We start from the raw sequence: 20,563 nt of genomic DNA on the forward strand, positions 1-20,563 counted from the left end.
TATGATAGAATTCCATTGGTTAGCATATTACGATCATTCCACTAAATTCGTTAAGAAAGTTCAATAGCTTGATCAATAATTAAATCCAACTAATGAATCATTGAAACTCAGTGTTGCATTACTCGAATGAATACACCAAGTCATCAATTTCCTTATTTGAATTTCTCAACCTTGTAAATACATCTCTCATATCATACAAACAATGTTCTTCAAGCTTATCAAAGAACGATGATGTAATTTTTGCATCACTATTCAGCACATTCATATAGTCCTCTCTCTTTTTAACAATATTTGAAATATTCAATTCAAAAGGACTTCCAATCGTGAGATAGGTATTTACAACGTGTTGAGCTATTTTTCTCTTATGCAACCGACTGGATTTAAATCTTCGAATGTCTCTCCAAGCCAATACACTCTCAACACAGTACGAGCGTCGTGCAAAGTCCAACATGATGTCAAATGTTCTCTTATTCAAGAGAATTCTCTCAATTTCAGACTGATGTTGTTGTTGTTGTTGCTGTTGATGAATGGATATTGCCTTATTTAAATATAAAGTAGTGGTGCTTGGACTTGAGGCAGGTGAATGAATTTGATCCATGTTTCTTCTCGACCACCACAAATTTTTCATCACGCCTTTCTGTGTTCCAGTTTCATGTTGATCACGCTTATTATGACTGGTGGATGGTGGTCGAATGGCTTCCATCAGTGTCTTCAATAACGGAATAGATGTATAAATTCCAATTTCAAAAAATGTATACAAGACGAGTGTGTAGCCATATGGCACAATGTAATCGGTGAGAATGACAATGAATTCTACATTACCGGCAATGGCAAATAATACCACACAAATCACTTGAAGAATAACTAGGAGAATGGTATCTCGTTTCATGTTCCAGGTATCCCGATCTGCTCGAAAACACAGAATCAAGGCAATAATTTCCAGAATGATATACAAGATGGAAACACAGGCAAATATAATGACAAAATTAGTGGAGAGAGCACAACCATGATTGAATACAAAGAGACCTCCCTCTAGTAAGAAGGCTCTCTTATTTTCTTGCTGGGATGAAGAAACAGCAAATATAATTTCCTCAATAGCTCCGAAAAGCAGCCACAAGATGATTTGAAAGACTATTAAGGCCGAATAGGAAATGATCATGAATTTGTAACTGGAGAGAAAGGAAAGGATTTGCATGGTGCGAATTTGTGCTCTGACTTGTTCATTTGAATCTGAAATGTCCCATACGGATTTTGAGTTTAAGGTGAAAGTAAATTCATCATCATTGGAATCGGTAGGATCTGTATTGGTGATTAGAGAGGAGGGGTCGATGGCTTGCAGCTGTCGACTAATGATGTTCATGGGACTCTCAATATAGGTTGTAGTATTGTTTGGAAGAGCCTTATCGTCAGTCATTGTGGTTGTGGTTGTATCATGTTGGATACTTGAATCAGAAGTTACATCTGCAATTGGAAGCACAATTTCAGAGGATGGTTGTTGTTGACCTTGCTGCTCTTCTTGGAGAGGCTGAGCAACAAGATTGTCATCACTCGTTAAGGTTAGGGCAGGTGATGCACCACCATCATGATGACGATTCACTTCTTCTACTAGGATCGATGACTCGTCATGATTTGTTGTTGGTGTATTAACCGTGACCATCTCTGGTTTGATTTGAAGTTCTTGATCCATGCCCGTTGGCTTGTTGTTGCCAATATTTATCAAATTACCGACATTGTTCCTATTCTTATCCGCTTCATGATCGATATCAAAGATTTTAGTTTTGAACAAATTCAATCGATACATGGTATAAATCCGAATACATCTCAACGTGGTTGGCAATGAAACAGCAGCTGGCAGCAAGAAGTAGAGCAAGGTATAGAGTGCACACGGAAAGAGCTTTCGTCCGACGGTAAATCTCAGTAAAAATCCAACAATGAATACGGCATGGACACACATGCACACAAACAAGTAGAGAGGATCCCTCGATTTGATGCGACCCTTCTTTCGGAATTTGATGATGCCAAGAGTGTTGACGAGATAAAGCACAAGATAGAGACCAATGAAAAGACCTGAAAATATTGGTGTTGTGAGAGCATCTGGGCATACGCCATAAGTTGATGAAGGGGAGCTTTCAGTAGAGAAATTGCCAAGTGAGAAGAGAAAGGGATCGCAAATGATGGAAGAATTGTTTGTGGTGGAGTTGCCCGAGGACATGATGATGAGCTTGCCAGCTTCGGGTTCTCCAAGGCGTTTTTTCTGGCTGTGCCAAATGTCACAACTCAAAAAGCGCATCCTACTCGGGCCGAACAAAAAAGTGAAGTGTGGCATAACTGACAGGTTTCAAAACATGTTCAACCCAATGTTATTATTGATAATTTGGAATACATATATTACTACAAGACTGGAGCCAATGCAAACAAATCATAATACACAGGTTGAGTCTTTTGCAACAGCAAAATATTCATATCTGCATGAATGACAGGATAGCTCAAATCATTCACCTCAGAACAAGCTCCACAATAATGTTGAGTATCTAGCAAACGTTTTGGAGAAGCAAAATATTCAATCTCACTTCCTGACTTGTCTTTGTGTGAAATTTCAACATGATAACCTTGAGCACGATATGGATCTAACAAACCAACTTTTTGATCGGAATTTGATGAATCCCAATCACATTTAAGGTAATAATATTGCTCAATCATGTAAATACTTTCATGACGATCATCAGGAATAATATTCTTGAGAGTTCTCTTTGCAGCACTGTAATCCAACACACCTGCCCATCCATGTTTCCTGGTAATGTCAACAACCTTACTACTATCCACCACGACGAATGGAGAAGTCACCAACTTGATATAAGGGAAATAAGCCTTTGCCAAATTAATTGGTTTTTTCAATTTGATTTCACGAAACACTTGATAGCCCATCACATTTCTAGGAGTTTGATGAAAGGTAATCTTGGATCGAAAATCACGTCCAGGAATTTCAAAATTAATCACCAAATTTCGAGTCGCATTGCAATCCAAAATCTTGATCTTTAAATGTGTCTTCATGGAAATCTTCATACATAAATTGGCAAATCTGAGAGGAAAGATGATATTCTTCTTGAAAATATCCTTATGAACGGGATTAAATCGAGACATGAGATTGGCAGCTACCACTTCATGAGAGCTTCCAATGGCCATAGATAGTGTGATCATGGAAGGAGATCCGGAACGATAGGGTTTGTACTTTCCAACCATGGTCAATGAAAACTCCTTCTTGATGATGGGGGCTGATAAACCACTCAGTGGAATTTCGCATGTAGCAACAAGATCATTACTACCCACAGCATCATAATCAAAGATTTGAATTTCTAAATTCTTGGAAATGTCGACATCATGTTGATAGATCCAACATTTCCAAACTGGATTTACATTGTTCGGAATGACTTTGGATTTATGAGTGGCTCTGCTTGGACTTCCAACGATGAGAGGGATATGCACCACAGCGTAGGCATCGATCGTTCCTAACGTGTCGGCTTTGGGTAGATTCAGACCTGAATGGATTTTCAAATGGAGAATGTGTCCTTGTTTGGGATCAGTGTTGTGCATGATCATGGGTTGTTGTTGTTGTTGCGGAATGAATGATTGTTGTGGAATCATTTTGTGAAGCGATTGAAAAAGGGAAACGTCAACAGCCAATCGAATGGTTAAAATTTTTTGGAATTTTTGTGAGGGGATGTTTCGCTTTTGACATTTCCAAAACGCTCCCTTAAAAAGGTCGCCCATCACATCAACGACCTTTACCACCAATTAGAAAGAAAATCATTGGTCAAAGAGACACGGCAAAAAGATATTATTTAATGTTTCTTGGTGATGTATGTCTTTGAAGTTTAGATTTCAGCTTGGAAAAGAATCCGCCATGGTTGGAGGAGTGGTTGTTTGAGGAAGAAGAAGGTGATGGAGAGAGTGTCATGTTTCCTGAGGATGCAGAGCCACCCTTTTTTGAGGGTGAATTAATTTTGATTGAGGGAGAATTCTCGAGTTTTGCTGTTGCTGGAACAAGGGATTTCCATGTCGATTCGGTTTCAAATAGTAATTGATGAAACATTTTGAATGAAGAATTGGTTTCAGACTCTTTGGCAGCAATCTCTATTGCTGTTCTCCCTTTAGAGTCTCTTGAGGAGAGTAACTGAGCAAGAGAATGAGGACATGACACGGAAAAAGTCTTCCTTAACCAATCCAAGAGCCAACAAAATCCATTAAATACAAAGAATGTTTCTTCGGACCTGTGAGTTGAAACCTGAAGTGAGGATTGAATTGCAAGCTGAATAATATTCATGGTGTTGATTTTCTCTGGATCAAATACCATTTCTTCAAACTGTTTCTTTGTCCTTCCAACACACGTATCCAATTTTCTGGAAATGTAACCACAAAGTACTTTGGTCGAATCAATATCATTAATTGCAACAGATTCTAATAGAAGTTGAGTTCAAAATTAATATTGGTGACTCCAATTTCTGAAATACATACCCAGTAAAATATTTCTTCCAAAACTATTCTTACAGGTAATTGCTTTTTCAAGTAAATCTTCACCGAGCCATTCAGGACCTTTCTCCAAAAACTCTCTCAATGTGACAGCATGATTACCAAGAGTGTTTGAATCTCTAACAATATTTGTTTTTACAAGTGTCTTTTTTGGTGGAGAGTTTGGATTGCCTGGAATGGAGACCGTCATTTGTTTGTTAATACCAGTAGGTCTGAAATCACGAAGGGCTCTAAACAATGCTATTTCATCTCTCTGATTCTTTTTCAAAATAATTTTTGGGTTCTTCTTTACAAGATATTCACTGGTGACAATATCAAGCTCTCTCAGAGCGGTATGAAGAAGTGATTCACCTAATGCCACGCTTCCAATCATGTCAAATTTGGCTCCGAACAGTTGTAACAAGTCACACAATACAAAGTCTTTTTTCTTCAGAGCTAGGACAATGGGTAAATTACCAAACCTATCCCTAGTAAAATTGATTTGACTTTGAACAGCAGGTTGACTACAAAGAAAAACACATGCTTCATGAGCTCCGTACTGAACTGCATACAGGAGCGGTGAGGCGGATATACTATCAAGAGTTGTCCACAAGTTCTTTTGTCTGTTGATGCAGTCATGAGAATGGAGTGTGTGACTAGTTTGATCTTGTTCAGCTGGAAATTGAATAGAAACTTGAGGATGAGAGGTGCTGCAGGTGAAGCTATTGATCTCATCACTTAGCAAACTTGTTTGTGAGGAGAAGCTAGCCTTTGCTGAGGCACATGTGATGGCATCGTGAAACTCTGTGGTAGTTGGAATTGTCATTGAATTCATATCAATGTTGACTGCAAGTGAAAGCCTTGGAGGTGATGCTGAATCTATTTGAATCCTTACATCGTTATGATTCGTTGTTGGAGAGTGTGTCGTTGAAATGCTGGTGTTTGGAGACGCTTCAAAATTTGGGGTGGTAGGATGATCAGTGACATCTGTTCGGCAATTTTCATCACAGCAACAATCCTTGAGCCAGCTCAAGACTTCCACACTATTAAATCTGGCGGCCAAATGACATAATGTACAAAACGAGTATTGAGGCCAAAGCATTTCATTGAGAACGCATTCGACCACATGAGGCCCAAAAAATTCTTCAGGACAAGTTTCATTGTTTCTTGTAAGTTTTCCATTGTTTGAACCAAATGAGTCATATGAGTGTAGTGAATGTGTAGGGGAATTTTGACACTTTGATTGATGACTTGGAGAAGATGGCCTACTGTTTCTTTCAGAATGGGTAGGAGAGCTTGGATTTGAGCAATAATCGCACGAAAATGAAATAGGTGGATTTGAACTCTTGGTTTTCAATTCATTGTTTTTGATCATTTGTGTCAACCTGTCAATTAATTCTTTTCCATCAATATTTCCACTCGAAGAAAGAAGAGGGCTTGTTGAGGCATTTTCCAAAGTATTCGAATTGGTGGTGGTTTGAGATGAGGAGTTTGGAGTCCTAGGTGTCACAGCTTCATACAAATCAGGAGGTAAAGAACAATCTGTAAAAGTGCTTGAACCAGTCTCAAAACAAGGTGCTGATGACCGTTCTGCAATATGACTTCCAACCTTCAACGAGTTATCTCCCAATAAACATTTTGAAAGACTGACCAGAGTTTTAGAAACTCTTCGGTATGGCCCATTTCCATTTCCTGACATGGAGAGTGACATTGGTGACGATGCAATTTGTGAGGAAGTTTTTGAAAGATGTGAGGTGCTGAGGAAAAGTGGTGTTGTAGGTTCTTCCAGTGAACCCGTTGCTGCTGTTGGTGTTGTTGGTGATTGAGAAAGTGTTAACGGTTGTTGTTGTTGATTATGATGGACTTGCAAATGATGAGCTTTGCCAATTTCTTCATTATGATGAGGTTGTTTCTCCAAATGATCGTCATTCTTGCCAATTTCATCAGAAAACACCACAGAGATGAACGAGGATCTTGTACAACTTGCTGAACCAAAATCTATGGAAGAAGCATCATCATCCGAGTCGTCCAGTTTGAGAATAATTTTCTCTGTAGATGAAGGAGGCGGTTTCTCACCACTTGTGGGCTGATGACGAGAAGTTGTTGTGGACAGCATGGTGGACGGAGTTACCATTGCTTACTCTTAAGAATTGTAATAATAATAGGATGATGAAATTTCAGAGTAAGTAGATGCATCAACAACAACAAAAAGCGAATGATGATGATGTAGATCCTCAAAGTTGCAGATTTGATGATGCTGAGAGGTCGCTTGATGCTTTAATTTCTAATAGTAATAATGTTAGCTCTCCCAAACAACACTTCTTCGTCGTAGATGTTCGCTGCTGATGCTGAGAGTGAAGAATAATTTGAGAGAGAAGGGGCGAGAGGCCACTCAGAACACACTATATTCTCTTGAGAAGAGATATTCCAAACGACTTTCTTTTTCAATTACTGAAAGCTCGGAAAGGAGTAAAACATCTATTCAATGCTCACTACTGCGTTAGACGATTACTGTTATTGTTGTTAATATTATTATTACCAAAATTAAAAGAACAACAGGGAAAGCCGAAAATATAATATTAACGCGTAACGATCATGGAGAGAGATTTCACGACCTATCAAGGGCAATACATTTTGGTTCATGTCATGATGAGTAGATGGCTATCAATCCGAAGCCAAGCTGATACCAACGTTCATGTGGCGTACATTCTTGAAGCGTTTTTGGTGAGAGAGCTCGAATCTTATCATCGGGAAGAGAGAAAAGAAAACAATTTTATCATCATCAACTCTACGAGATCATTTTTTGATAAGAATGGATGAGAAGAACCGAATCGTCATCATGTACAAGCCATATGCTGCTCCCATTCAGTTTGATTTTCAACAGTTGGTCATCCGTGGAAAGAAGAAGCGAGTCAACGAAGCCTCTTGCTCGACGAGAAAGAAGACTTGAGGTCTATACCCAAAAATTTTGTAACGGTTGGAAACGGCTAGGATTGGCGCTCTAAACCGTTGTAAAATGAAAATCGATTTTTACCAAGAAAAAAACTTTAAAAAAAACGCCTGTGAACTGACGCTCCCATCACTGACTCGTCATCCTTGATCAAAATGCCTGCAGCAAAGAAAGACAAGAAGGAAGAAACCGAAGAAGAAACAACAACAAGCACCGAGAAAACCACAAAGGGTGTGAAGAAGCAAAAGAAGACCAAGAAACCAACTGATCCAAACAAGAGAATTGCTCAAGAATATTGCAGCATTGACGAGAAAAACGTTCTCTCTGGTCCAAGAAGAAGAACCAACGTAAATTACAAGGAAACTGTTCAAAAGGGTGCTAAGGGCGAGAAGGAATCCAAGCCAGTACAAAGAGAGAGTGCTAACACCTATGAAGCAAGACAAAAAAACGTTGCAAATATCACAAAGAAGAAGAAGGGATCAAAGAAGAAGGATGAAGAGAAGAAGTAATCTCACACTTGTACAGCATAATCTAGATTGAATACTCCATGTATCATACACTTTTGATCTATTTCAGGTTATCATCTCTAGAGTTTCATATTTTTGATTATTATAAATATTTAACCTGATACAGAAATATTTATTATCTTTTGATGATTTAATGATTTTGTTCTTTCACGAATATTTAATTAATTATTTTAATTATTTAATATTCAATGATGTCTTCCTCTCATCGTTTCACACCTTGTGTGTGATGGGTTTATGAAAAATTAAAATGTCATCAATTTGACAAACATCACGTTTCATATGCCTTGCGCGTATTGCGAAAAGCAAAAAAAGAACAACGTTAGCAAATGCCAACTCTCAAATTGATACTAGTCGAAGGCAAGAACTTACCAATTGCCGATTTGAAAAGCAGCGATCCAGTGAGTATTCTACTTTCACATGATGCGACGCTCATTTCGTTTAATCCAATCTTGATGATAAATGCATCCATCACGCGTGTGCTTTGTTAAATGGCGATATTTCACAACAATTTAATACCCAAGTACGTGAAAATGAAAACCGAAAGATCAGAAGTAAAATCAACAACCATCAAACAAAATCATCTTCATCCTGTGTGGAATGAAACCTTTACTTTTGAAATTGATAACCCCAAGATGAGTTCAATGGAATTGAAAGTTTTTGATTGGGACCGACTCAGTGCCGATGATGAAATTGGACAGTATAAAATCATGTCCTTCTCCAACTTTAAAAAAGGTGTGGAAAATGACTTGTGGCTGAACTTGACAGTTCCATCGTCAGCAAAAGTTTCCGATCCAACACAACCTTCTCAACTGCACTTGAAAATTGTTCCTGTTGATTTTGGAAAAGAATAATAATAATTGCATGAATTGCTTCCAATGCAAGATTTGCATTTTACTGTTACATTGTGTGCCATTCAAAATTGTCATAACCTAGTAGATGTCAGTTATTCCTCAAGTACATTTTCCTTGATTGTTTAAACATTTAGAAAAAGTCATCTTCTTTCTTTTGGCTAGCAGCCTCTAAATCCTTTTCCAGTCTTTCAATGGTTGCTGCTTTAACTTCGACTTGTTGAGAAAGTTCTTGTTCCTTCTTTTTCAAGGTTTCGTGATCTGTTTTGATTTTTGACAACTCGTTTTCCTTATTTTTCAATTCTGTTCGAATATCTTCTTCTCGTTTTCTTAAAGATACCAACTCTGAGTGTGTCTTTTCAACTGAAGCTGCAATTTCCTTCTCTTTCGCTTCCAATAATTGTTTCAACTTGGCAATTTCCTTCTCTTTTTCAATAACTTTGCCTTCCTGTGAAATGGTGTTATTGTTGGTTGGCTTCTCGACAGTATTTCTAGTATTTCTTTTAACCGTAGTAGTAATAGTTTTCGATTTTGGACTCACAGTCATATCCTCATTGGAGACTCTATGTGCCTTCTTTCCATGTAATGTGTTGAATAAGCATGATCCCCAATAATGGAACTTGTATGAATATAATCGTTCCTTTGCATCAATAGCAATTTGATACAATTTAGCATTCTCGGAAATCAATTCCAATGCCAAATCAAAGGCTTGATCGAAAAGTTCACTATTATAAGTCAAACTCTTCTCTTCATCCAGTACGGATGTTACTGCCATAGTAAATAGATCATTCTCTCCGACCTTTTCGCTTACATTCTTTTCTCCAATGCATTCATAGAGATAGGATTGATATTCAAGATGTTCTTTCATGGCAAGAGAAAGTTTGTAAGCTAATTGATGAGTTTCATCATCCTTAATGCAAATTTCTTCGTTTTTGAGCGTATAGCCTCGAGAGCTGATTGAATAGATTCAATGTAAATTCCGAATGGATCATCAAGGATTCGGATCGTAGGCACAACATATTCACGAGACAGACATACTTACCATGCCATCACTGAACGAAGACTACAGATTGAGTTTGGAGGACACGGAACACAAACTTTTGAAATGAAAGATCCTTGATCCTCTATTTATGATTCATCATCATCATTCACATGATCATCATACAGTAAAATTCCGTGGAGCAATCAATGAGAAATTGATCAAAAAGTTAGAGACGATGATGATGCAAAATCATAGATGATATCGAAAACAATAAAATTCCACGTAAATCGGATGGAATAGATTCCTTCTCCAAATCACCTACCTCTACAATAGGGCTTGTACATGAGAACCAGGCACAATACTCCCACAAGGTTAAGCAAATAAAGTCCTTTCGATGCGAGAAGCAATCGGAGTGCAGTGAAGGAATTGAGCATTTTTTCGCAGCGTGAATTCACAAAAATCCGAATCATGAATTGATGACTTGGCATCATGATTTGTATTTACAAAAAGTTTGGTGATGGGTTTGTACCAATGATCATCCTCGTCATGGTCATCTCAAAACCGTTAGAATAGAAATGAAAGAGCAGCTTCTACATTGTTGTTTGAAGCAATTAAAGCTGCTGCACTTTGTTCTTTCGAGAAACCCATTTCCATGAGTGTTTGTACAAGTTGTGGGTCAGCCTCGGTCACATCATTGGACATACTGGAATTTGTTGAGGTATCGTACAAACCAACGACACTTCGTAAATAATTCAATCGTTCCTTAACAATTTGGACGTCTTGATGAGTAAGATATGGATAAATACAACTCTCGGCTTGGTCTGAAATGGTCATGATTTGTTGAAACATGTTGTTGGAATCTACAACTCCTCCTTTTCCAAATACATTGGCAGTATTGGCATTGAAACTATCATCCAACATGAGATTGATCTCACTCACAAAGTCTCCCCATTCACCTGGATCTTTAAGCTTGCCCTGTGCTCGAAAACTCAATGCTCCTCCATTGTCAATACGATAGACTGAAAATCGTTGTTTTGAATCGACATGCTGCTGTTGAGAATGTACTGCTTGTTCTACAATAAGAATGTTGGAATCATCTACACCGATCACATCACGATTCGCAAAGAGACAATCCAACACAAAAAACCGAGCCATCTCTCTTCTCACTTGATCACACTCTTCTTTCGAACGCTGTTTCATAAAATTGGCCCATGTCATTCCATGGTTAATAAATTCTGACAAGACCACAATATCCGAATGATCATCATCGGCCAATGATTCAATTCCGTCGAGAGAGGAAATCATCTTTCCTTTCACATACAGTTTGACTTGGGGAACGAGGCAGCCCATCTTGTAATAACACAAATTCACTCGGTACTCATTCACAACGTGTTTCTTGTTGAAACCTTTCTTCATGACATATTCTTGATTGGTGGTTTGATCTTTGACTTTTTGTGGATGTGAGCTTCCTCCGAGTTGTTCAAGAACGGTCAGTTTCGATAGATCACTGGGAAAGGCAATTGAATTTGGTCCATAATCCATTTTCAATTCTGGAATGATGATGCAATCAAGGAGAAAAATTGATTTTCAACAAAGTGATGATGACGGCCGTCTACGGAGAGGTATGCACTTCCAGATTGTGATTTCAATTTTTTGAAGCAGCAAATTGAAAAGTTCCTTTCTGTTCACATGAAAGACCAAAACCTTTGAAGTGTTGCACTCGGGTCACGATTTACCAACATTGGCTCGACAACAAGCGTTGGTGGACAGCTCGCAAAAAGGCCTCTCTTAACTCGGCAGAGGAATCACGAGAAAGATCATCACTCGAACAACTGTTGGCGAGTGATGGAGGTGGTTCAAAAGATCCAGAATACATTCTATTGGCAGAATATTGGTCACAGGTGAGCTCTGAAGTGGTTGGAGGTGAGAGTTGTGGCTTGTTTTTAAGAATTACAGCCTGCTTACAAATATCGAACTGAATTACCATCTCACGAATCATGAGAAAGACAAAGGATTTGTCATCAATGGTAAATAGTGATCCCAGGCTGCTCTTACTTCCGTTAGATTGAGGAGAGGTGTTCATGGGAGGAGGAGGAGGAGATCTATTTGCTGTATCCATCATGAGAGATTGAACCAAATAGCTTAAAATTGTAATTTGATAATTTTCTCCAGCATAATTAGCAAATTCCAAAATAAAGTGTTTGATATTGTTAATGAGAAGGAGGACGTTTCGTTTCAGTTCGTCATCTTCGTCGTCATTTCCAGGTGAGTGTTCACTAATGGCCGAAAAAACATTGTAGAGGGTGGTTGATCTTGATCGCTTTGTTAGTTGTGAAGAGCTGTTGTTGTGGCTACAGTGGCTCTTGTTATTCAGGTTTTCCAAATAAGAACATAACCAACTGCCAATAGATATCAGAATGAAGAAAATACTAGATTTTGACTCCAGAGATACTCCTTCAATAAATAAAAACTCGGATCCAATTTGACTCATTTGGCTCTGTACAACTTCCAAGCATTTGTCAGGTTTGAGTTGAAATAATTGGACAATTGCTTGGAATAATATTTCAATTTTTGGAATGTCTTCTTTGTAGAAATCTAAAAGTTCGAATATCGTCTCAATAAATTCACGATCTGCCATCTCAAAATAGGTAGCATTCAAAATTCCTCGTGATATACTAATCACTGCTTCGAATGCTTTCACTGTTGGATGTTTGATGAGATCTTCACTCGTAATTCTCTCCTTTTCATCATAGCTTGTCATTAATTTGATTAGTTTTTGAAGACTTTTCAGAGGCAATTCAGAAATTAGTTTCTCGAGACAAGTACAATCTCTGGACTTGTTGTAAATTCTATTTTGAAATTCACACGAGTCTAATCTACAGAGCATTTCTAATGCTGTTACTCCTAAACTGTACACGTCCACAGAGAACGAATAAGAAAGACGATTAATTTCTGGAGCGGCGTAAATTGGAGAGCCACAAAAGGTTTTCAGTGTTTCAGTTTTATCCTTTACCAATGAACTCAGACCTGTGATTGATTCGGTTGGTATTATTATGCACAAATTTAAAAGTATACAGATACGTACCAAAATCGCATAGTTTGACCATAATTCGACCATTTTCATGAGGAGCATGTAATAGTATATTGCTGTAATGGAGTTGTGCACCAAATGAAAATAAAACACAGTGTCACATTGTGAGCCAACAATGCCTGTACTTACTGAGGCTTGATATCTCTATGAACTACGTTCATCTTGTGGCAATACCCAATACCGTGAATGGACTGCACAACCCAGTCCAGCATTTGTAACAGGTCGGCAGTGATGTGTCGATTTCGCTTGATAAAGTCTCCAATAGAACCATTGTTGCAATATTCCATCACAATGGCAACCATGGGATCTTCTGAGGTGTGTACCTCCTTGCTAATCTCAAAATATTCATAGAATTTCAAAATATTGTCATGTTGAAGATTTTTCATGGCCGCGACCTCCGAAATGATAAGCCGCCAATCTGCATCGTTTCTTGCATAACAACACTTGATAGAGAATGTCTTTTCTGTCACTAGTGTTGTCGTTGTTGATGTGGTTGAACATGTTGAACCTTGGCTTGTGTTGTGAACTTTCTTTTCACACTTGTAAACTTGGCTATATGTACCTTTTCCGATGAGTTTATCCACTCTGTAACTCTCAATGATGGAGCCAGATTTTAATAATTGGTCCTTACAATCGATCATTTGTCCGGGCTCAACAGTTTCATCGTCATATTCCTCGTCTGCCATAATACACTTGGCAGCATTGTAGTCGTTGCTCGTCGAGGTTGCAATTTTGGCTGCCAAGCTTGCAGGTCTATTTGCACTATTTCCCATCGTAACGATAGAATTTTCAAACGAGAAAATTATAATAATGATCGGTTAAGTTAGAATAGTATTCTACAAGAATTGTTGAAATTCAGTGATCGTTAATATCGTGTTGTTGATGATGATTCAATAATATTGCACAATAATTATTGATCTATCAACACTTCGGAACAATGCACACACTGAATGTTGTTGCTCCTGAATCCAACTTCTCTCTACAAGTAAATTTACTGTTTGATTACGAGTAATGCTACTTGATGGCCTAATCAATACTAATTATTAAAGTGTAAAAAAACTTCGGTGAGTACTCTCTTGACACAAAAAGCACAAAGCACGGATGAAGTTCGGCCTTTTTTTTAAAAAATTATTTGCTGAGACCCGACAACGGAGCGTACATTCGCTCAACCAAACGAACAACGAGCACTATATGAAAATTGGTTCTTCTTTGCATCTAAGAATCAATTACTGATTGTTGTCTTTCAAAAGAATTCGAATGAGCCTCCAAAACGAACTCGCCACGTCGTGTTTGGGATATACAAAAGTTTAAAAAAAATATGGCGTTCTCAAGACTCACCTCACCTCATACAACAACAGGAAGAGTCCGATCATCATCCTCCTCCTTGTTACCCATAACAACGTATCTAGTTTTGGCTTGTTTGTTTGTGTGTTGCTGTTTTACAACAAGTACGGAGGGATTCCTTCCTGGTATACCTGATAATTACTACACTTTAGGTGATGCGGTCAAAATTAAAACTAGAAAATTATCAAGTACTCATGATTTGGCCTTTGATTTCTATTCCGTTCCATATTGTAAACCAAAGGAAATTAAGAATAGCGTTGAGAATTTAGGAGAATATTTAATGGGAGATCGTATTCACAATTCCGTCTACTCCGTTGAATTTATGAAAGATATTACTTGTAAACGATTGTCTTCTATTGACTGTAAAGAATCCGATGGGTCATCATGTGTGAGCACTGAATGTCCAACAAAACTCACACCTGACGACATCAAGAATTTGAAAGAAAAGATTGATGAGGATTATTTGGCTCAATTGGTTGTCGATCAGCTTCCTTTTGCCAACTTACAAGGATATACCGCTTGTGGAAATCCACCTCCATCTGTAGATGATATCAAAAGCCAGAAAAAGCTCACCAAATACTCTCGTCCTGATGGATTCCCAGTTGGTTGCAAGGAGAAAATATCTTCCACTGACGGAACTGACAAGTACAATTACTATTTGAACAATCATCTTACATTTGTATTGTATTATCACACTAGAAAGAATGGAAGAAAAGTTATTGTTGGTGCTGAAGTTTATCCAACAAGTGTTGAACACACTGCAGATTCATGTAAGGATGGAAAGGGATTACCTAGCGACAACGACATTGACAGATTGGTTATTGATGACAAATTGTCAAAGGTAGAATATTCATATTCAGTGATTTGGAAGGAAAGCGATATTGCATGGGGATCTAGATTTGATGCATACATTAACACTGAAGATAATCCTGATGACTATCGTATTCACTGGTTCTCAATCATCAACTCTTTGCTCATTGTTTTCTTCTTGACTGGTATGGTCGGTATGATTATGCTCAGAATTCTCAGAAAAGATATCACTTTGTACAATGAGAGAGATGAAGAGGATCCAGGTGACGAAACCGGTTGGAAACTTGTTCACGGAGACGTATTCCGTACACCAAAGAATTCAACTCTTCTTTCTCTTGCAGCTGGTGCTGGTATTCAAGTATTAGGATGCTTGGTTGTTGCTCTCTTCTTCTCTTTAATTGGATTTATTTCTCCTGAGAGCAGAGGTTCTCTTCCAACTGCAATTATGGTTTTGTTTGCATTTATGGGAATTACAAATGGTTATGTCACTTTGAGACTTTACAAGATGTTCCAAGGAAAGTCATGGAAAACTGTTTCTCTCCTTGCTGCTTTTGCATTCCCTGCCATTCCATTGTCTCTCTTCACATTTATTAACTTTTTGGTTTGGGCATCTGTACACTCAACATCTGCTCTTCCATTCCTCTCATTGCTTGAAATATTTGGTTTATGGCTTGCTATTTCTGTTCCACTTGTGGTTGTTGGTGGTTTCTTTGGATTTAGAGCAAAGGATATCGAAGTACCAGTCAAGACCTTGCAAATCCCAAGACAAATCCCAGTTCAACCTGTCTATATGCATCCTGTTATTGCAGTTTTGATGGGAGGAGTTTTACCATTTGGTAGCGTTTTCATTCAATCCTACTTTATTTTGAGCTCTATTTGGTTGCACCAATATTACTATCTTTTTGGATTTTTGTTCGTCGTTTTCCTCATTTTGATTGCTACCTCTGCAGAAATCAGTGTGGTATTTGTTTACTTCCAATTGTGCAATGAGGATTACCGTTGGTGGTGGAGATCATTCTTATGCAGTGGAAGCTCTGCATTGTATCTTTTTATTTACTCTGCATTCTACTACTTTACTTCTCTAGAGATTGACACATTCATGATGGCTCTATTCTACTTTGGATATTCATCGATTTTGTGCTATTTCTTCTTTGTGTTGACAGGTGCAGTTGGTTTCTTCACTTCATTGTGGTTTGTCAAGACCATTTACGGTAGCATTAAGGTTGATTAAATTATTTTTTGTTTCTAATAAATATATGTTTGCATTTCTTACATTTCACAACATATTGAGAATTCGAGTGTTCAGAAAATTCACAAAAGGTGCTGTCACACTTCTCACAGCTCAATCGTGTGGATTTTGGAGGTGCCTGAATAACATGATTCGTTTTGTTATGCTGAACGGCAGTTGCGAATGCCGAGTTGTTGCTGACTGATGTACCCATTGATTGGGTAGTGCTTTCTGTTTTTGTCTTCTTACTAGGTGGTTCAGTATGACTAGTTGATGATAATGAGTTGCTCCTTGTCAACATTGTTGTTGATGGCACAATACCGACCGTGGCTGTTGTTGAAGGCGTTGCAGAACTAGCAGTGTTTGAACTCATGGTTGTTATGGGAGAATTGAATGAAGAAGCATGTCGTGCTGTGATTGCTGACGAAGGAGTGCGTGGAGATTGTTGATGATTATGAAAGGAATGATGATTAGCTCCAGTAGTTGCCATTACCGTTTGCCCATGACCATGCTGCACAAGAGGAGACACATCGGCCGATGAAGAAGGATTTTCATGTCGTTTTCTACTCATCTGTTTCAATTCTTGAATTTGACTTAATAATTGATCGATCGTTTGTTTGTGTTGTTCATTCTCTTGTTTCAACTCATTATATTTCAACGAAGAAATGACATGTTGTGTCAAACTATTTACAATGGAAGAAAATGGAAAGAGTGATTGAAGGAAAGGATGTGACAATGCTTGCAGTGGTGTCATTCTTTTCGTTGGATCATATTCTAACAAACCAACTAAAAAGGAAGCAAAATCATTGTTCTTTTTCAATCTCAAATATTTGCAGATTTTGTGCTGTTTTTTTGCAAAATTATAAGTTTGTGTGTTGGAAAGATCAAAATGTTGTTTCAATAAATTAGAGGAAGAATATGGTACAGGTCCTAGAAGAGAGACCATTTGTCGAAAAAGTTCTTCAGGTGAGGAACAGTTAAATGCTGGATTTCCAGTGTAGCATTCAATGAGTATACATCCAACAGACCAAACATCAATTTGAAAGTCGAATGAATTCAATCCTAGTAATATTTCAGGAGCTCTATAGAGTAATGTTTGAATTTGATGTCCCTTGTTGGATTCTATTAATTGTTGATCACAAAAATCCAGAGCATTTCCAAAGTCAGAAATTCTTAGAGAGTTCTTAGATTCATTTCCCATTAATATATTCTCAGGTTTAAGGTCAGCATGAATAATATTGTGATCTCGCATAAATGCTAATCCTGTCATTAGTTGTACTGCTAGCTTTTTAAGTGTGGTCATTGGCATGGTGTATGATTGAAATCGTTGAATGTACATGAGTAAATTTTCTCCCAAAAGTTCAAAAACTAAACAAAAATGTCCATAGAAAAAGAATGTCAAGTATAACTTGGATATCGATTTTGAACTTCCGAGTTGTTGCATTTTGTAGTAATGTAATGATTCTTGAATTCCAATCTCGTTGGCTTTTTGATTCATTACTTTGATTGCAACTTTTCTGTTGGGAATAAACAAATCTTCACAAAGAACAACTTTAGAAAATCGTCCTTCACCTAGTAGAGACACAAATTTAAATCTTCGGAAGAGCAGAGGCCACATTCGAATGTGCTTGTGTTGCGGTAAAAGCACAGAGCCCTCCAAGTCATTGTCTGTAAAATATCCAACAGGAAAATCTGTGGCAATAGTCGAGCCACTCGAACTTGCATTCATTGATGCTCGACGACCGTCATGTAATGAATGACTTGCTCCATAATTAATTTTTTGCCGAATATTTGTTGTGACAGTCTTGTAGCCGACTGTGACCATTTGTAAAAGGCTATAGGGCCTCTGTTTTGTAACTGGATTTAATAATACTTTAGGAATTTCTAAACAAGTTGGTAAATCATTTGAACTTTTTCCACTCGAAAATTGTGACGACATGAATGCACTTTTAACAGTAGGTTTAAATGCAGAAGAAGAACTGTTTGCTGAATAATGTCCACCACCACTCGTGGAAGGTGAAATTCCAACCACACTACTACTCCGTGAAACATAACCAACGACTTGTTGTTCATAAACTATTGGCTGTCGTTGTTGAAAAGTATTTCCTCCAGCTCCCGCTGATGAAAATCCGTTACTTCCAAAACTTGTATCATTCAAATAATTTGCATTAGAACTCGTACTACTATGATTCAACACGGTAGTTTGATCCATTCTCCTCTGATGAAGAATTCTAGAATCGTCCAATGATGATCTGGAATGTTGTTGTTCCAATAAACACAATTCCTCCCGAGAATGATGCATGATTTGATACTTCATGTCATTCTGTTGAGCATGATGATGATGCAAAGATCCGGGCTGCGTCGGTTGGTCATGCACTACTGCTTGTCCTCCTGCTCTTCTCCGAGAAGAAGAAGAAGCCGTTGAGTGTTGTTGTTGCTGCGGCTCATCGGGAGGAGGCCCCGAAAAAACAAAGGTCCTCGGATTGAGCATTTTTTTTAAAGTAATTCTTTCATATCTTTATCATGATAGGGATGGATGTATCATAATTCATTCATGGATCAGTATCATCATGATGATGTATGAATTCATCCAAGGTTTTTATAAAAGACAGAATTGGAAAAAATGTCTTTTTATCATAATAATGATGGTTCAGTAGTGCCAATACTGAGTACGAACGGGTCGGAAGATGCCTTGCGGAAGAGAAGGAACAATTCGTTGAAACCCTTCATTCAACAACAACAACAACAAATATTCATACCGGACATGATTCCCCAACGCTCTATGGTTGCTACTGCTTCTTCTCATAATTTAAGAAAAAGCACTCATTCCGATGTTTCAATGAAACCAACAGGAACAACAACATCCTTACAAATTTGGTCTCATCATGTTGAGAGAATTAAATTATTATTAAGACATTTATTTCCGAATTTGATGAATAGGGAGTCTACACGGATGAGCGAAAACGGTTTTGAATCCACGAAGAAGATTGAAACAGAAGATTATTATTGCAGTAGTAACGTGAAAGCCTTTCCTTCTTGTTGTTGTTGTACTTATTTACTTCTCGTTGGAAATACCGGAGATATGAGTGCGTGCTCGGATTTATCGATTTGTAATGCCATTAAGGATTACTCTCATAATTTTGAAAAGTATTCAAGATGTATTATTAATGTACATAATGATTTGTTTCACTTTTTATATTTTGTAAAAAACGTAGAGAAGATGTATGGAGACAAACTTGATGTGATGGATCTCACGTATAATATGATTTGTAATTATGAATATCAAAAGACGAAAGAATTAATGAAATTTTTCAATGGAAAGAATTATGAAAGAAGTTTGAAATGCATGAAAGAGCATTCTGTGCTTTCATTGAATATCATTTACTGGAGTGGACATGGTGAGAATAACCTAGGACTTTCTTTTCCATCTTTTCAGTATATGAGCTTTGAAGAATTTTTATCAATATTCGCAAATCAGAACTCTGAGAGTATTTCAATTCCACATTTGTTTGTGATGGAATGTTGTTTTTCGAACGAAAAAGAAATTTTTAATTTTGTTCAGAAGACCAGACATCACAACAAGCCATTTCCATACTTGTTTCTGTGTAGCTCAATAGAAAAATCTGGAGGATGGATTTGTGATGGAGTGGATAGTAATGGTATCATGACAAATTTTCTGACGGATCCTGTTTCTTCGTTTTTTAAGGGTATGTGACTGTATTAGATTTTCTGAATGTCATTTCTCATCAATATTCTATTCCATTATTCATATGACGTTTTCTAAAATTTTCTTGACCAATATTAGTGAAATACAAGATATTCTTCGATTTGGGAAACAACTCTTCGGAATATTTTCCATATTTCAATGCCAAGGTGAAGCGAAAATTTTACTCCATTATTGATACTTGCCTCAGTGAAGTATTTCCATTGGTATATCCTGTCGAATTTGTTAATTTTATTGGAGCTCATCTTTCATTTCTACATTCGAGCATGATTCGATTATTGTTCAAACACTTTATTTTACTGCATTATTATGTGGACAAATTGTATCAAAGACAAACTCCATTCTCATATCCACCTATTTCAACACATGTCTTACGAGATTTAAAAGTTGTAACCTTATTTTCTCAAATGGAAGACAATATTGATTCTCTTTTAATTGATACTTTCAGAAACACTCAAATATAGAACGAAAGATTTTTCACGTTGAAATTAAGTATCATGTGCTCAAAGAAATAATTTAACAATATTTTAGACTCATCAACCCTCATTCATTG

The 20,563-nt window shown here is 37.5% G+C and overlaps 11 protein-coding genes across 11 annotated transcripts; 4 read left to right on the top strand and 7 right to left on the bottom strand.

The window, feature by feature from the left end:
- Positions 1-118: 118 nt before the first annotated feature.
- C9374_008565 (uncharacterized protein) lies at positions 119-2,212 on the bottom strand (the record flags this gene model as incomplete). Its single annotated transcript, XM_044698655.1, has 1 exon — positions 119-2,212. The coding sequence occupies one exon, from the start codon at positions 2,210-2,212 to the stop codon at positions 119-121; it is 2,094 nt and encodes a 697-aa protein (XP_044545205.1).
- Positions 2,213-2,391: 179 nt separating this feature from the next.
- Positions 2,392-3,642, bottom strand: C9374_008566 (uncharacterized protein; the record flags this gene model as incomplete). Its single annotated transcript, XM_044698656.1, has 1 exon — positions 2,392-3,642. The coding sequence occupies one exon, from the start codon at positions 3,640-3,642 to the stop codon at positions 2,392-2,394; it is 1,251 nt and encodes a 416-aa protein (XP_044545206.1).
- A 193-nt stretch (positions 3,643-3,835) lies between these two features.
- Positions 3,836-6,622, bottom strand: C9374_008567 (uncharacterized protein; the record flags this gene model as incomplete). Its single annotated transcript, XM_044698657.1, has 2 exons — positions 3,836-4,455; positions 4,513-6,622. 2 exons carry the CDS (start codon positions 6,620-6,622, stop codon positions 3,836-3,838), a joined length of 2,730 nt encoding a protein of 909 aa, XP_044545207.1.
- Positions 6,623-7,611: 989 nt separating this feature from the next.
- On the top strand, positions 7,612-7,965 carry C9374_008568 (uncharacterized protein; the record flags this gene model as incomplete). The annotated part of the gene is made up of 1 exon (XM_044698658.1): positions 7,612-7,965. One exon carries the CDS (start codon positions 7,612-7,614, stop codon positions 7,963-7,965), a length of 354 nt encoding a protein of 117 aa, XP_044545208.1.
- A 344-nt stretch (positions 7,966-8,309) lies between these two features.
- On the top strand, positions 8,310-8,834 carry C9374_008569 (uncharacterized protein; the record flags this gene model as incomplete). The annotated part of the gene is made up of 2 exons (XM_044698659.1): positions 8,310-8,381; positions 8,505-8,834. 2 exons carry the CDS (start codon positions 8,310-8,312, stop codon positions 8,832-8,834), a joined length of 402 nt encoding a protein of 133 aa, XP_044545209.1.
- Positions 8,835-8,964: 130 nt separating this feature from the next.
- Positions 8,965-10,247, bottom strand: C9374_008570 (uncharacterized protein; the record flags this gene model as incomplete). The annotated part of the gene is made up of 3 exons (XM_044698661.1): positions 8,965-9,784; positions 9,874-9,955; positions 10,136-10,247. 3 exons carry the CDS (start codon positions 10,245-10,247, stop codon positions 8,965-8,967), a joined length of 1,014 nt encoding a protein of 337 aa, XP_044545210.1.
- A 130-nt stretch (positions 10,248-10,377) lies between these two features.
- On the bottom strand, positions 10,378-11,355 carry C9374_008571 (uncharacterized protein; the record flags this gene model as incomplete). Its single annotated transcript, XM_044698662.1, has 1 exon — positions 10,378-11,355. The coding sequence occupies one exon, from the start codon at positions 11,353-11,355 to the stop codon at positions 10,378-10,380; it is 978 nt and encodes a 325-aa protein (XP_044545211.1).
- Positions 11,356-11,545: 190 nt separating this feature from the next.
- On the bottom strand, positions 11,546-13,677 carry C9374_008572 (uncharacterized protein; the record flags this gene model as incomplete). Its single annotated transcript, XM_044698663.1, has 3 exons — positions 11,546-12,840; positions 12,899-12,960; positions 13,034-13,677. The coding sequence occupies 3 exons, from the start codon at positions 13,675-13,677 to the stop codon at positions 11,546-11,548; spliced, it is 2,001 nt and encodes a 666-aa protein (XP_044545212.1).
- A 545-nt stretch (positions 13,678-14,222) lies between these two features.
- Positions 14,223-16,289, top strand: C9374_008573 (uncharacterized protein; the record flags this gene model as incomplete). The annotated part of the gene is made up of 1 exon (XM_044698664.1): positions 14,223-16,289. One exon carries the CDS (start codon positions 14,223-14,225, stop codon positions 16,287-16,289), a length of 2,067 nt encoding a protein of 688 aa, XP_044545213.1.
- Position 16,290: 1 nt separating this feature from the next.
- Positions 16,291-18,777, bottom strand: C9374_008574 (uncharacterized protein; the record flags this gene model as incomplete). Its single annotated transcript, XM_044698665.1, has 1 exon — positions 16,291-18,777. The coding sequence occupies one exon, from the start codon at positions 18,775-18,777 to the stop codon at positions 16,291-16,293; it is 2,487 nt and encodes an 828-aa protein (XP_044545214.1).
- Positions 18,778-18,909: 132 nt separating this feature from the next.
- On the top strand, positions 18,910-20,474 carry C9374_008575 (uncharacterized protein; the record flags this gene model as incomplete). The annotated part of the gene is made up of 2 exons (XM_044698666.1): positions 18,910-19,993; positions 20,092-20,474. 2 exons carry the CDS (start codon positions 18,910-18,912, stop codon positions 20,472-20,474), a joined length of 1,467 nt encoding a protein of 488 aa, XP_044545215.1.
- Positions 20,475-20,563: the final 89 nt, after the last annotated feature.

This window comes from Naegleria lovaniensis (genome assembly GCF_003324165.1).
Source record: "Naegleria lovaniensis strain ATCC 30569 chromosome Unknown tig034, whole genome shotgun sequence".
Lineage (NCBI taxonomy): Eukaryota > Heterolobosea > Eutetramitea > Acrasida > Naegleriidae > Naegleria > Naegleria lovaniensis.